This window comes from Astatotilapia calliptera, chromosome 18 (genome assembly GCF_964374335.1).
Source record: "Astatotilapia calliptera chromosome 18, fAstCal68.1, whole genome shotgun sequence".
NCBI classification, from domain to species: Eukaryota; Metazoa; Chordata; class Actinopteri; order Cichliformes; family Cichlidae; genus Astatotilapia; species Astatotilapia calliptera.
The window spans coordinates 26,803,867-26,820,090 of NC_137439.1; the positions used below are offsets into that span (position 1 = coordinate 26,803,867).

The 16,224-nt window shown below is 42.9% G+C and overlaps 2 protein-coding genes across 2 annotated transcripts; one reads left to right on the plus strand and one right to left on the minus strand.

Annotated features, from left to right (window-relative positions):
- The first annotated feature begins 3,426 nt into the window (after positions 1 to 3,426).
- Positions 3,427 to 8,903, plus strand: tada1 (transcriptional adaptor 1). Its single transcript, XM_026148993.2, has 8 exons — positions 3,427 to 3,576; positions 4,159 to 4,250; positions 4,355 to 4,420; positions 4,640 to 4,734; positions 5,724 to 5,936; positions 6,507 to 6,658; positions 6,845 to 7,001; positions 7,691 to 8,903. Exons 1-8 carry the CDS (start codon positions 3,494 to 3,496, stop codon positions 7,841 to 7,843), a joined length of 1,011 nt encoding a protein of 336 aa, XP_026004778.1. The 5' UTR covers positions 3,427 to 3,493; the 3' UTR covers positions 7,844 to 8,903.
- Positions 8,904 to 9,291: 388 nt separating this feature from the next.
- LOC113010118 (transcription factor Jun) lies at positions 9,292 to 11,411 on the minus strand. The gene has a single exon (XM_026148994.2). It carries the CDS (start codon positions 11,038 to 11,040, stop codon positions 10,069 to 10,071), a length of 972 nt encoding a protein of 323 aa, XP_026004779.1. The 5' UTR covers positions 11,041 to 11,411; the 3' UTR covers positions 9,292 to 10,068.
- Positions 11,412 to 16,224: the final 4,813 nt, after the last annotated feature.

Consider the following 16,224-nt stretch of genomic DNA (forward strand, 5'->3'; position numbering starts at 1 on the left):
GGTCTGAAAATATATAAATGCTTATTAAATCCTTCATTTAAACATTTAGTCTCATTGAGATTGAGATCTATTTTTCAAGACAGACCTGTGAACAAAATAAAGCACATACAAAAAGTTAGACAAACAGGTACATGTACACAATTTTAAAAAATGCACAAGAGTAGCTTCATAACATTTTGGTAGTTTGTTCCGTTTGTAGGTGGAGAAATATTTCAATCCAGTTTTTCCAATTTCAGTGTGAACAACAGGTACAGCTAATGTTTAAAATGTCCCACGGCCTGACATTGTAAGAGCTCCGTTTAAATTCAGTCAAGGAGATAAGCAGGCAATCTTTGCAGCAAAGAGCCTTGTAAATAAATATCATACAATGCTGCTGTCTTCGATTTACTGTACATTATCACATTTTGTTCTCTCATATAAGATACGATGGTGACCAAGAAAACAATCACCTGTAATGAATCGTAATTTACGGTAGTACACAGAATCAAGAGGCTTCAACTTGAATAGAGAAGCAACATCACCATAATCAAGCGTAGACAAAATTGGCAGATTGCACAATGATCTTACTAATCATGAATGAGAAACAAGATTTGTTTCTATGTAGAAATCCAATCTATTCCTTTAATTTTCTTAAAAGGTGCTCCGCATAAATAAAATAAAACATGCAGAAATGTGACCTACTGACATATACAAAGCATTTTTAACAAAGTATAGGCCTACTGCTTGCTGACAAGGTTGAAAGCAGGTTTAGATACCTTTCTAGAGCATGGTTGTTCTCTAAAACACTTTTTTGTGCTTTAATGCAAAATCTAGACGTCCTGTCCATCCCTGTCCTCCACTGCTACCCCCTGAGAAGCTTTACTGGATTAATTTCAATACAGATTTTCCCAGCTTGACCAAGGAAAAGGACGCTGATTATAACGGACCACCTTCCTGTTATAAATGTGCCTCTAAACCCTCAGTGAGAACAGACCCCACAAATCAGCCAGTGTGGGTTGATCCAAGTGTAGCCTTCCAATAACTTGTGCCGGTGACACACTGAACCCTCACAATTTTAAACAGCCTCACAGGGACATGGAAATGCCTGATTAACCCACAAAAACCAAACCCCTGCAAAGCCTCATGCTGGAACTGTGAAGGTGACATCCTTGGCTCCAGTGAAAGGACCACACTCAGGTCTGCACCAACTCAAAATACCTTGCCAGCAGACTGGGGATGGGCAAACGCTGCTACGGTGTGGTCCTCTGAAAACCACTGCACGTTTCAGAGGTAAAAGCCCTCCTTGTCACTAAGTGAAGGTTCACTGTCTACAGATTTCAGGCTCGGAAGATCCCTGACAGTTCGCTGCTGTTTGCTATAAAACATCTGCTGTTGGGGGAATGTCCGTGAGAGTGACTCATTAGCTCTCAGAAGCTCACTTAGTGTCAGCAGCAAATCAGCAGACAGGATGTGGAGCTGTTTTCTTTGAAAATAAGCTCCATGATGAATTTTTTGCTCTAACTGGGACGGTTAAACAAATCCGTAACTAAGTTTGTTGCTAAGTGCCCTTTTGATTTAGGGCTCAACAGACACTTGTTTAAGATGGATCATCGTTTGGAGAAATCTGGGAAGGCTCACTTTGCTGTGGACAGCTACAGTTTCCAGTCTGTCCTAAAATTTCCAGAAGAGTGATAGTGTGTTTAGCTTTGAAGCAAACAAGCAGAGGCTGAGATTGTGAAAATGATCTTTATCTTGCTGAGGGGTTTTTCTCCAAACTAAGCAGCAAATGCAACCCAGAGATAACAAACAAAAGGACATGTGAACCATAGAACATTTGCTCCTTGAGTTTCAGCTGCTTATTAACTGACATTTAGTCTGTTAAATGCATCTAATAGCAATGAAAAATTCAGATGGTTTTCATCGTTCTTGCGTTTGGCATGGCAGGCTTGTTTATTCTGCTAAAGCCGCGAAAGCCTAAGATGATCAAATGCACATCCTTTGTAAAGAAGTATGACCTCTGAACACTGCAGGTTAGTCACGTAACTGAGGACCCGCTAATAGCCTACAGTATGTCTGTATATGTTCAGTGATTGCACTCATTTTGATGAATGACATGAGTCAGATGGCCTGGTTAAGGCTTTAGAACCTCCTGGGTATGTGGGGGCAGGGGCAAGGAGGACCATCTATTTGATGACTCAGCTGTTTTTACGCCAAAGTTAAAAGAGTGAAAAACAAAAAGGGCCTCCTGGCCTAAATCTGCTCTGGAGGAATATTATCTGTAAAGGACAATATATGGAACCACGGAAATGCTTTCTGATGAGCACTGTGGAGAACTGAGGTTTCTAACCTCAACTGGTAACTCTAAAGCTACATTTTTTTGGTGAAAGCAGAAGAAATAATCACTTCATAGAAGTGTACTGGCTGATGTTATAGCCGTTGCATTCCAAAGTAGCTGTAGGTGTGAGTGACTTTTGAATTGAGTGGAAATTTTAGTGGTTATAATGGGAAGTGCGGGCAGGCATGCTTCATATTGGAGGGAAACTTCTGTGATCATTAGAAGTGTTTCTTCTGGTCTAAGGGGAGCTAAAAACAAAAAGTAAAAAACCCATAAAAACTCAAAACCTAGTCTGCAAAATGTTGAAAAAGCCTAGAGCATGAAAACAAGACAATGTGACCTTTCTCTAAGTTTGTCGTAAAAGGTTGCAACACTGCTTTACGTGATTTGTTTTGAAGGCTTTGATCACATTCTTCCCACTGGTCTTGCAAACTGACTCTGGAGTCATTCTTTATACACGTCAGCTCAGGCTCTAAAGTCGTGTTAGCACACAAATGCTGTGTTCTGACATGAAAGCTGTTCACTGTTAAACACAAAGAGCTAAGATTCTGCTTGGTAAAAGACAGACAGCATTTGGGGGGGGGGGGGGGGGGGCATCTTGACCTCTTTGTTATGCTTATGAAATTTACAAGATTAAAAGCACTTTTTTTCAGCTCTTCTGCATCAAGTGGACACCAGTGGGAGAAGTTTGTCCTCAGGGTTAAAATACATGCTTTCATCAAAGTTAAGCACGTCTTTAGAGAGCTTGTCTGGCAGAAGGCCTTGAAGGCAAACCTCACTAATCTGTGTACAAATATGAAAATGATACCACACCGCCATCTAGCGGCGCAGTTGTTTGTAACAAAACCACATGGTTTAGTTATTCGTTTTACTTACATTGTGTTTTCCACTTCTTTTTGTTGTGTGATTGATTCTGTTATTTATCTTAGCTTAGTCATCATATTTATTTAATTTAGTCACCATATTTATTTAACCTAACTTATTTATTGATTGGTTATTGACTTTTTAATAGATTTCATTTAACTAGTTAGTTTCAACTAATTTCAGCCATTACAAAATGCTAAGTGCTTTTCTCTCTTTTAGATTAATTTTGTGAAATGTATTTTCTACAATAAAGTTTATAGGTTTAGGGGAAGAAAATGTTACTGTCGCCGATTAATGACGTAATTGTAGGCGTTTATGAACGTCATGGCGGCTCATGCTAGCGAGCTTGAGATTGCAAAGAAGAATTTAACGGATGCAATTGGCGATAATGTCAAACAGTAAGTGAAGTGTTGTTTGTGTGCTTGTCTTTGTTCGTAGCCTTGCGTTTTGGTCCCATTTCTGTGCCACTGAAATGAAAAGGGGACTAACATTAATTAACTGCGCCTTGGACCAATTAGCACCTAGCTATCCTCTGCTACATTTTGCAGGATTTTCCCCGTTGTTGACATATTACTGTAGCATCTCTTTGGTATTTTTTTTATGTCTGTGGTGAAGGTGATGCGTAAGAAAGGTGAGATTTACCTTGAGCTTTATTAGCTGTATGAACTTTAACGTTATGGCGGGTTTGTGTAAATCCAACTTGACGATATTTTGAAAAGTGTACCCCGAGTTGGCGAGAAGTGAAACTTAACTTAAAGACGACGAGAGAAAGAAACAGGAACAGCACTGTTGAGTATTTGTGATTTTAAAAGTTAATAGCACGTGAATAACGCGATAAAGAGATGGAATGACGTGCAGATGGTGCTTGTGTATGTGCTTGTGTATGCGTGTGTTTCTGTCTGTGTCCAGCATCACTTTGTGTTGTAGATGCACCTGAGTTATGTGTGTGTTGGTGCTTGCTTCTTGTTTCCTCCCTGCAGTTACTGGGCAAACCTGAAGCTGTGGTTCAAACAAAAGATCAGCAAGGAAGAGTTTGACATTGAGGCGCGTAGGCTGTTGGCACAGGAGAATGGTCAGTGTCAAAGAACAGCTCTCCTCTGTGCTAATGTGTAATGTAGAAATTATAATACTACTAATAAAAAAATGGCTTATTCTGTGTTTCCTTCATTCATCCAGTCCATGTTCACAATGATTTTCTCCTGGCTATTCTTACACGGTGCCAGATCATCGTCTCCACACCAGGTGAGTTTTTTTTTTAATAATAACTTAATGCCTCTGAAATTGTGGCTGAACCTATATTTTATAACAGCTGACATTTTATGCATGTATTAAGCCATACCTTTTTGTCAGGACTGGCTTGGGAGCTGTTGAGATTAAAATTCAAGACTATTTCACCAAATAAAATGGGATCTCTGTTTGTGTCTTTCATGCACCTTGTTGTGTGTCCTTTTTGTCCTCTAGAGGGTGCAGGGTCATTGCAGTGGCAAGGTAGCTGTGCTTCAAAGCCCGGCAAACCGAAGGGGAATAAGAAATGTTCCTCTAGGCAAAAATTCGACGTAAGTCCTCCTTCATATTTTCATCCCCGCACGGGCTAGATATGTTCATGTTGGCAACAATACTGCTAAAACTGTTCCCACAAATTTATATTCTTTGACAGAGGTTGCACACACACCTTTAATGAATTGTTGGAAAAATACTTCTTATAAGGTTCTCCTCTCTAAATATTTTAGTTGCCAGGTAGTGTAACCAGTAAACCTTTATTGAGCTGCTGCTCCATTGAGTCTCTCTGTGGATGAGCTTTATCTCTACTGTGTTGGTCTGCAACTAGTGATGATAATCCATGTTCTGCTTTGCATTCTCAAAGGGCTCAGCATAGTGCCACATGACCCATTGCTCCCACTGAAGTTTCTGGTTCTTGGGCCATTCAGTTCACAGCAGAAAAAAAAGACTGTCACCAGTCTAAGTCCGTCTGACTATTAACACAAGACCCATTTAACTCTTTACCCTTTGAAAGCCTCCTAGGAGTAACCCTTGAAGCTTTTTTCTGAACTGAGTAGTTTCTCATATTTCAGGCGTGCTTATAGAACAGGTCATTCAGTAGTAGTAGACCAAGTAGACCGATGAATACTGGGGTGTCAAAATTCATAATTAAGGGTACAGTGGAGGTAGATGCCGCTGAACCACACTGAGGATTGCCACAACAGCAACCTGACCAGCAAACCAGCTGCTAGGGAAACTACACAAAAAGGGCCTGGGCTTTCAAAATAAGAGTAGGGGAATGGTCCAACTGTAAATCAGCCATGGGTGATTTCATTTTCTGTGGCATGATTTAAAAAAAACAACCCAAAATGCATTAAAAAAAGGCTGAAATGAGTCAACAGATACACTTGGGTGGCCATCCTAAGTAAAGCGTATGTGTGCAGTACACTTAAAAAGTAAAATCACGACCGAGTGTTGCAGCTGCAAGGTTAGCCACCTCTAAATAACAACTGTGTGCTTGAACAGTGGACTGACAATATCGCTCGGATGCTTGTGTGTCCTTCAGCATCGTTTCCAGCCTCAGAATCCTCTGAGCGCCGCCCAGCCATTCAGCCCGAGGGAGGGGGGAAGTGAGGAGGAAGAGCTGCGTCTCAGCGCCCACACTCTGCTGCTGCCCACACGGGGCCAACTGGAGGCTCGCATGATGGTGACCGCCTTTGAGGTGGGCTTGGATAACGTCACAGAAGATGCCATCAGCACCATGATCTATGCCGTTGAGGTATATACTAACAGTTCAACAGAAGAGTGACTGTTTGAGCCTCAGTGCACCCTCATAAAAGCTGAGAGTGTGACGCAAGTGATTCTTCTGCTTTTTAAGTCTGACATTGTTTAAACATCGGTGCAGTGGTTTAAATGATCAGAAAGAACATGTTCTGCGTCATTTATTATGCAGCACTGACAGCTTTGTTTTCTCCAGAGACTGAGCAGAGCTTTGTCGCTTAGTCACACCAAAATCTAATGAGATGTTTACCCATGTGTGGTGGCCAAAAGCAGGAGGGACATCAGTTGTACTGTCTCAGTCTGTGTCCTTGCCCAGCACAGTGTCTTTTTCACTCAGCTGTTTGAATTATTTTAAAGTTGAGTTATGAAACAAGTATATAGAATATATATATATATGTAGTAAGAGAGGTCTGTCTTGATTCCATTATCAGTGATCACTTGGATTAAACTACACTAAGCTATCAGTCAGTTTACATGCAAAAGCTAATGCGACCTGTTGCACCCAGAAATGAATGGGAGCCATTTTGAGTCTGACTGTGCACTGACTCAGTGCTCTGATTTATTTCAGCACCACTTGAAAGATGTCCTGACTGCCGTAATCATGCGGAGGAAGGCGTATCGATTACGAGACAGCCGTTTCCCCTACGCCTTTGGCAATGACGTCACGCCTCAACCCTATCTGAAAAACAGCCTTGCTGCTTACCACAGTGTTGCTGATTGGTAGGGACTCCAGCTTTTGTTAGGCTGTGAGAATTCTCAGTATAAGAAAATGCATTTGATACAGAAAAATGTGTATGCCTCTCATTAGTGCAACTTCATTAAATCTTTTTAGTTTTTATGTTTGTATCAGTAGCTGCTTTCTTTTGCTGTCAGTATGGACTAATAGTGTACTTTTTTCCCTTGAAGTCCGCCACAGAGTGCTTCCCTCCCTGCAGGCCCACCACCACAGGTGTCACCCGATGAGGCTGAGCAGCAAGCTGTTCATTTGCTGGCTTGTTCTGCTGACAGTCTTCCTGCACCTCTCCCTCCAATCAGCATGTTTGATCTCCTCGAGGCTTTACAGGTAAGAAAATGTGCACAACTGGTCCTAGCAACATCAGCATATTTCACAGTGAGTTTTCTTGGAACAGCCCAAAGGAAAAGTTGTGATATTCCCAGGCAAGTGGTCAAATAATACAACCTTTGACCCTGTTAAATGTGATGGAGTTTTTCACCTTGAAAATGTGTGTGTGGGATTCTTAGAATGCTGTGAAGTTGTGTAATAGTCCACAAATGAGTGTGTAATAAGATTGATATAAACTCATTTTTCCAGCAAAAATGCCAAACTTTTCTAAGTTCTGGCTTCGAAACTGTGTGCAGTTGCTGCCGTTTTTTGTCTTATAATTTTCAAGCTGTCAGTTAGAGATGACAAAACTCATAGCTTTTTTTTTATTTTCTAACCAACCTATAAGTTTGAGGTCTTATTGCAGAATTGTTAGGCTGTTTGCCTTGTTTACTGAATAGTTGTGTTTACACAAAAACGCTGTTTCCCTCAGAAATGCATATGTAAAGTTTAAAGGTTTATATCTTCATGTCTTACTCTTCATGTCAGCACATGAAATTTCCCACTCGTGGGACTAATGAAGGTATCTTATCTTATCTTTCTTTACTCTTAACGCTGGATTCTTTTTTTTTTCCCAAGCCTACTTTTCCATCATTTAACTATCAGAATTGAAATGGTTTACTCATCTCTTTTATACTCGTTTAATGCAGGTTCACCACGGCGTGATGCCCTCCCACACCATGTACGCCCTCAACATGGAACGCGTCCTGTCACGGCTTTGGCACCCCAGCCATGAAGAACTAGAGCAGGACCACGTCCACCGGCAGCGCATAGCTGCTAAAGAGGGCGTGCTCGTCAGCTGAGAGCCCCCGGCCACAGGACTGTGCACAGACTATGGGGGTTATCAGGAACCAAACACAAGAACGACCCCCAGATAGATATAATTTAGGAACTCAACTCTGTGTTTGAGAACTTAAAGCTGTTTAGAACCTGGAAAAATTTGTGTTGCACAGAAAGACGGAAGACAAGTAAGATCAAAAGAAGCTGTTGGATGAGACCAGAGCAGGCAGTCGGCTCCAGTAATCAACTCCACCAGTCGCTTCTGGCAGACAACCGTCATTTTGTAACTTCAGTTCCATAGTAGAATATAGTGTTTAATTTTATGTACACTGTCTGGGGATCCAGTGCAGGATGCAGTTGTGGAGTTTGTGGATAAGATGCCTTAACAGACTAAACCCTGTCTGAGTTGCCTCGAGTTCGTCTTTGCTCACGTTGTCAGATACGCATCAAAACATCCTGTAAAGATACAGAAAAGCACATATCTAATCCTCAAGTGTTGTGTAAATAACCAGTTCACAACATGACATACGGCACGTATAAAAGATTACAAGCATTTAAATGGTCATAAAAGTCCTGGACAGAATATGCAGGTGTATTCATTTAATGGCTGATTAAGTCTTGTGTCAGGCTGAAGTTGAGGGAATCTATGAGGAGCTTATCTAAACCAATGTACCAAGACTCAAGTTAAACATAGAAACAGTCCTGTCATAACAGGTAGGGCCAGGGTGTATCAAGCAGTGAGTGAAAGCACCTGTGTGGGTTTACAGTCTGTGTGTAGGGTCTTTAAACTGCCAGACAGCTGCCTCCTCCAATCATTTACCAGCTGGTAAATGATTGGGCATGAACATGTATCCAATCATTTACCAGCTTCTGGTGTCACTGTTGGGCTAAAGAGTCTGTTTTTTGTTTTATTTTGTTTCAATTTCTTTCCAAGTAATCTAACATGTGCCCCTCTGTTCAGGTTAAATGTATAAAGTGTATACATTTGTACTTTTTTTCTTCTACAGAAACGTATTTATATTACAGACAGTTATTACAGTTGAGAAAATAAATTAAAAAAACAAGCCTCCTCCTCTTTACAAAGTATCTCTTCTCCACTCACTCCCTTCAAGTGTGTAAACAGATCTGCCTCGGCATCATGGCGTTTCTTGTAAAAGAGTCACCAGCTGTAGTGGGAGGACGGTGACTATTACTCGCGCGCGCGCGCATACACACCCCCACCCGTCCCAGCGCTCGCTCGAGACCTCTTGCCATATTTGGCTGCCTGCGGCTCACTTCCGACGCTTCGCTGTCCAATGGGCGTCCGAGTAGCTTCGGCAACCATCGGGTGCGCCTCAGCGAGCTGGTGACTCAGTCTCCCGTCCGCCCCAGTTTCTCCAACAACAAACACTCCATGTAACACACTGCAAGACTATCCGCTCACCTCCAGGCTCATTTATCGTTGATCACAAAGCCACAACACACATCCTGCTGCATGTCCAACACTTTTATTTTCTCATATTTACAGTTAAGTGCTCAAAATACTGCGTACAAATATTACTAAGTGTTAACTTGAGGTTTAACATTAGTTACAACTATATCACAAAGTTGCTTGAAGGTAAGTATTAAGAAAGTAAGGCAGTTTTGTCAGTAAACACACACCTATGAGTCTTTAGGGAAAGGTGTGAACTTTTGTTGTTGTTGTTAGTGTTCTGTACATATAATCGTTGGTGTCTGGGATACTCAGTGCTTGACTCATGTCTATATGCATACGTTGCTACTTGACATAGTGAAAGGTTCGGTTCACATTGTGTCTATGCAATTTGAGCCCACATAAGCCCTATCTATCCTCCAGTCAGGATGCAGGATATGTGTGGGCCACAGTCGAGTGATAAGATGTGAACACTTGCCATAGCTGGTTTGACAGATTATAGATTTCATTGTGTAGTTTAAGGTGGAAATAAATGACAAAGACACAAAAAAAATGCCAAAAATATGTAACGAGCCAGATCAGAGGCGCTGGCAGAGCCAAGGTTCCATCTGAGCTGTGTGCGCCTGTGCAATAAGTTTGATGGCTTCTGCTCTGTGATAATTCACCGTTGCTGACCAATACCAAGTATCTTGTCAGTCAGCCTCCATGTGGATACAGTCTGAGCGGATATTTTGGTGGAGGAGAAAAAAAAACAATGCGCTGAGACTTCCCTGAAAGGCTGCATTTGGTCCCCGAGCAGTGTCCCTTGGTTCTTTTTCTTTTCTTTTCTTGGCAAGTCTAGTAAGCTTGGAGCTGCTGCGTCAAAATGAGCTGGCAGCCGCTGTTAACGTGGTCCATCACCTTTTGTTTGAGCAGAGCCAGCTCGTCCCGCAGGACGTTGGCAGAGGAAACCAACTCCGTGTTTTGGCTCTTTAGGTTTTTGACCCTGTCCTCCAGTCGGGCGATCCTCTCCAGCTTCCTTTTCCGGCATTTGGACGCGGCCACCCTGTTCCTCATGCGCTTTCTTTCAGCTTTGATGCGCTCTTGGGACTCCATGTCGATGGGGGAGAGCGGTGGGGTCTCGCCGGACATCTCCGGGACCGTCTGTGGCTCCTCTTTGAGCGCGTGTAGCCGTGAGTGCTGCGCAGCCACCGGCAGCTGGTGGTCCATGTGGTTGTGGGACGGCTGTGGGGCCGCCGGGTAACTTGTAGGTGGAGGTGGCTGTCTCTCGCCGGCAGGTGCGGGCGTGGAGCCTATTACAGCCCGAGTGAAGCTGCTCAAGTTGGTGTACTCCGGCGGCTCCGTGCGCACCGTGCAGCTGTAGGAAATCCCGCCGCTCTCGGGCGCAGCGGAGCCGGATGTCATGCCGTTGGCCGAGCCGGTCTGTGGGTCGGGCTGGGCGGCAGGTATCTGCTGCTGGTAGTGGAGCTCAGCCAGCGCCCTCACAAACCCTTCAGCGAAGCCCTCCTGCTCGTCGGTAATGTTCTTGGAGCAGATGAACTGGGTCGGGGTGGGAGTTGTCAGCCCGTTGCAAGACTGGATGATCAGTCTCTCCAGTTCAGGTGAGGCCAGCTTCAGTAACCCGACATCAGGGGACGTCAGGATGTCCAGGGCCTTGGCGCCCAAATGAGGTTTAAAGTTCTTCGGGTCGTTCAGATTCAGGGTCATGGTCTGTTTGAGGGTTTTAGGGTTGAAGCCGTACACTGCCGCCCCGTCCCGCTGAGAGTTGGAGGCTTCGTCGTAGAAGGTCGCTTCCATTTTTCTGGACATAAAGTTTTGTTCACCCTGAGGGAGATCTTTCTTTTTCTCCTTTAAAAAAGAAACGAGAAAACAGTCCAAGGTCGACTGTTTACATAGGTCCCGTGACAGTCCGTCAACTGGATTGCGATAGAGTCCGCCTATTGTTGAAGTTCAACTCACTTGACAACTTTATGTCCTGGGAAAACTTTTCCTTTGTGAGCCCTGCGCTCATCAACAACCAAAAATTGTCCCCCCGCCGCCGGGTCTCCGTGTCCGGACACACCGAATGTCTTCCGTGATTTATCCTCGCTCCCAAAAAGTAAAAACAGTGCCCGAAAACGTCTAATACTTTCTATCACTTCCAACGTGGAGACGAACTTTATCCACCTCTAAGCTGCAGCTCGCCTGAAAATAACAATGATGTCATTTCTACAGCCAGCGATTGGCTGGAGATGACTTGGTAGGCGGGATGTGTCTAATGACATGCAGGTTGCTCTGACAACAGGCCATATCCCCGCCCACCGCGATGGCTTATGGGATTAGGTAATGCAGACAGTGGAGCAATGTACTCTGGGATTACGTAGTGTTTTTGAATATTTAGTTACCCGCTCAATTACTAGTTATCCCCCGAAGTGCGCGCTGAGGGTGCGCAGAGATGAGCGCTGATTGGAAATGAACCAGGAATCTTTAAATAAGATGTTTCGGATCAGGAACATGTGATTTAAGGCTGTAGGTTTCACAGGCTTAAATATTAAAAAAATAAATCACAACAAAGAGATAATTAACCTGCTTGAAAATGCAGAAATTGTGGTGATCAGTGTGTGTGGCTGTACAGGAAGAACTACACGGGACTTTTGAGGAAGTGGGCACAGGTTGGCTGGTAAAGCAGGGTTAAAGACAGGAAAGAACAAGAACCTGACTTACGTTGAGCTCCTTTGTTGCCCACAAAATATGTGGTCCTACACCTGTGCTGGTTTTAAGTTTCTTTTTGATTTCTTGCTATCTGAAGATGGCATGTGTCCTCAGCAGTGCACATATTTACTCGGAAAATGTGTATCTGTGCCATACAGTATGTGGAAACAAGTAATATCCAAAAAGCTTAGAAATATAAGAACAAAAAAATTATTATATGTAAACAAATGAGTATTAATACATAAATGTACACTAGGCCGTAAGCACTAATTAATAGTCTTGTATGGGTACTCCATGTTTCTATACATGAAATTTATAATAGACTATAAGATTTGTGCATCTCTAACACTAACATTGTTGTATAACAAACATTTATGCAGTTATGGTCTGTTTTTCTTAGTACCAGTATCATATGATGCAATAAAATCAAGTTAGCTGCTGAGCCAAAGAGTATTTTATTTAGCTGATCATTTTCAGAAAAAAAAGCTCTTCCAGGAGAAATTTGTTCCACTCTTTAAGGAACATCAGCTTGTAAATTTCCACAGCAGCCTTTTAGAGTGTTTTTTCTCTTGAATGTGTTCATGCAGAGGATGTCAGTCATTCTTTTTGATGTGTGGCTTAAAAAAAAAACAAAGTTGCGTAATCCTGTTTGGAGTGTGTCAAATGTTTGGCATGACGTGAAAATAAACTAGCATGCAACTTTTTGTTTTGATTAAGGTGCAGTACTAGTTAAAACATTTATGGACACATATTTATTTCACAATGCATTTTTGCACAACATAAAAAGTAGTTAAAATAAATAATCGTAAAATACAAATGGAGCTCTATTTTAGGTACGATTGTGACCAATCTATAGATGAAGTCTGCAACAGCAAAGATGATGGCACAGGTGTAACTTCCAGGGGACATTTTTAAAACCTTATATTGAGAGGAAAGCCAGCACATTTAACAGCTATATATAATTTTTTAAAGATATTGATGGGGGAGTGTTTGTTTCCTGTAGTGGCCAATCAAATTAAGCTTATTTTTAATTATGTTATGAAATAAATACCCAAATAAGTTCCTGCGATAGATGGATGCTGAGTGGTGAGACTTGCTCGAAGGACTTTGATATGACACGTGAATTCCTTAAACACTGTAATTTTGGATTAATTGTTATTGAGCAAAATTTGTCAACGCTGATAAGGCCACACTATTAAAAACTCTAGGCAACCTTAACACTGAACTGTGCTGAGAAAAAAAAAGACCATTGATTTAATGATGTATATGAGGGGATAGCAACATACCTATGCACTGACAGGCTAACCCAACCCTAAATCTGCACAAAAAGTAAGGAAATCAGCTTTTTCTTTCTTGGTAATTTCTTTCTTTCTTTTGTTCCCCTAAAATAATAACACATTTGTAAGGAAAATGCATTTACAGGTTTAGCAGCAGAGTTGAGTATGTGGACTGAACCCATGAAAAACTTGTCAGATCTTTTCTTCTTATGTCAAACAGCTTATTCTACTATTGACTCTTGTTTTGAGCTGCTGACACCCCAGCATATGAGCATGGACCCTGCCAGAGCAGTCAGTTGTTCTGCTCCAAGCATGCCCCATTTGACTGTTCTGGATCGGACTTGTGCCATGGTGCAACTTCAAGCTTGTGTTTTATAAGACCAAGTAGCAGCATTATTTGGAGTAAGCCCTAGTATCATCTCCAAATTGAAGGCCAACTTCTATCTAATGGGGAATGTCAGAGACAGTCATTGAAGTGGGCGTCCCAAAATGCCGCCGCCACAAGAAGACCATTTCCTCACGTTGTCAGAACCGTAGGCAGTCTTCTACAGATTTGCAGTCAAGGCTTGCAGGACGACATAGCAGTGGGTAGGCAACTCCCTCACTGGAAAAACAAGGCTTGTCGTCACTGGCGGCAATCTGAATGCATATCAAGATATTGAGATGAGATTCTACAACCAGCAGCGATCCCATGTCTCCACAGTCTGGGACAGAATTCAGTCCTCTAAGACGACAATACTCACCTCCACAGAGAGGGGTTTATCAGAGACTACCTTCAGAACTTGGGAGTGGAGAAGATGGAATGGCCTGCCTGAAGTCCTGACTTCAACCCCCCTGAACACTCGTGGGTGTGCTGTTCATGACCAACACAACCATATTGGCTGACTTGCGACAAGTCGGTTGAAGAATGGGACGCCATCCCACAGCAGTGCCTGACCAAGCTGGTGACTAGCTTGAAGAGGAGCATGTGTATGGTTCTTCCACATGCTACTAAGGTCCCTGTTTGTTAAATGAATAAACTGTTAAATTGTCAATATGTATTGTTTCTTCGGACGAAATCATCCAATCTAATAAACGACACCAAATAAAAGTCCACAGCTGTTTGGTACTGGCAGAGAAGCATGGGTGCAGCCCCCACACTTAACTCATGAATGCATTTTCCTAAAAATGTGGCACCATTTAGTGGAAAATAAACATAATGAATGCATTCTTTGGCATTGCAGTCTTAACCACCCCGCACTGTATGTATGAATATGTGTTCTTTCATTCACATAGGTAGACACAAAGCCAGCTAATGACAGCTGCTGTCCAGTCTGTCTGGTCTACCCCATTGTATTATTAAACATGTTCTCCTCGAGCCAACTATAAATAAGTTAACAGCCCAGACAGACAGGCTGGGATAACCAGGGCAGCCTGAGGTCAACACTCTCCAGATGACATGTTGTCTTCATCAGAAGGCTGCGCAACACCCATTCTAAAGTATGATACCCTGAAGAATGCTTTAGAAACGTTCTTTCTTTCTATCACACGGTAACGTTCTGGGCCACTCTGTCCATATACCTGTGTCAAGTGCAGTGTTTCCAATCAAACTATCGCTATGGCCTGGCCATGCTTCCTGTTTCTCTGTCAGCTTTTCCTCTCTACTGGGTTGACGGGGTCGCCTTTAGATAACAGTGCTTTCCTCCTCCCTGGCTGGGCCAGCTGTTTCCACTGCATGGAGTTTTCTAATCAGGAGCTGGTCCCGCCTGTCTCTCAACAGGCCCTGCTTTTGTTGTACAGAGGTGGGACAATCCAGCTTTCACGGAAACACCCCTCCCCTCTCCTCCCCTTTATTAGGGCAAAACACACAGAGAGAGTGTATGTGCATGTGTTGATGTATCAACAGAACAAAGTTTTGATTACCTTCAGGCATGGACTTGAGGGACACACACACACACATGCACACTGGCCAGTGAGAGAGACAGATGAGATTTCAAACACTGTCCATGCACTGTTTGTTGGAGACCATCTGTTTCTTCCTGTCCTGCTGTTTGGTTTTTCTCTGAAGTCCATCTCTGCTGATTATTCCTTGCCCAAACATACGGGTCACATCCAGCGGCACTTCCTTTACACAGCTGCTTAGCTCCTTTAATAACACAAATAGACAAGGTAGGATTTAGAATGAAAAACTTGACTATATAAAATTCCCCACCCTTTGTCCTTCCCTCGAGCTTGAGGGTACCCTGGAGTATCTTTGCTGTGTTCCTAGAACTGCGCTCTTCTGGACAGAGATCTCAGATGTCATTCCTGGGATCTGCTTGAGCCAGTCGCCCAGTTTCCAGTCACTGCTTTGAGCTCTCCGATTTCACCCTCCACATCTTCTCTACTCTCTCAGCCCTTGGTATTTCTCGAGTTTCTCATGTTCCTTCTTCCTGATGTTCCTATTGGTTGGTATAGCTACGTCTACCACTAAGGCCTTCTCCTATCCCATTTTGACCTCAGGACTTCCAGACCATACTTCCAGAGATGTTCCTGTATACTATGTCGGCATACACTTCCACATCTGCCCTGTCTAATGGCAGCTTGCACCCTGTTGTTATGTGCTGGGTTGTCTCAGGGGCATCTTTGCACAGCCTGCACGTAGGCACGTGTCTTAGCTGATGTGGTAGACCTCAGCCTCTATCAATTTTGAGCTTATAGCTTGTTCCTCTTCTGACATGATTAGTGCCCCTGTGTTGTCTTTCAGTCCAGCTTTGTGAAGCCATTGGCAGGATTTCTCTATATCAGCCACTTCTTCTATTTCTTGGTGGTACATGCCGTGCAGGGGGCTGTCCTCAATGATGGTTCCTGTTCTTTCTCCTCTTCTTTCTCAGGGGTCTGCTGCCTGAGGCATCCACTAAGCACACAATCAGTTGTGGCCAGTTGTGGTTTATATATATCATAAAAGCAACTGAAATCACCAATGTCCTTTATTACAAATGTTGTGTAGGAATCAGTAGTTCTGATCTTTTGGTCCACCCCACCAGATTTATTAAAATTTTTATTT

Coding starts and splice junctions, on each gene's coding strand:
- tada1 (XM_026148993.2), top strand. CDS start 3,494: ATGAACGTCATGGCGGCTCATGCTAGCGAGCTTGAGATTGCAAAGAAG. Junction 3,577..4,158: donor ATTGGCGATAATGTCAAACA/GTAAGTGAAGTG, acceptor TCCTCCCTGCAG/TTACTGGGCAAACCTGAAGC. Junction 7,002..7,690: donor ATCTCCTCGAGGCTTTACAG/GTAAGAAAATGT, acceptor CGTTTAATGCAG/GTTCACCACGGCGTGATGCC.
- LOC113010118 (XM_026148994.2), bottom strand. CDS start 11,040: ATGTCCAGAAAAATGGAAGCGACCTTCTACGACGAAGCCTCCAACTCT.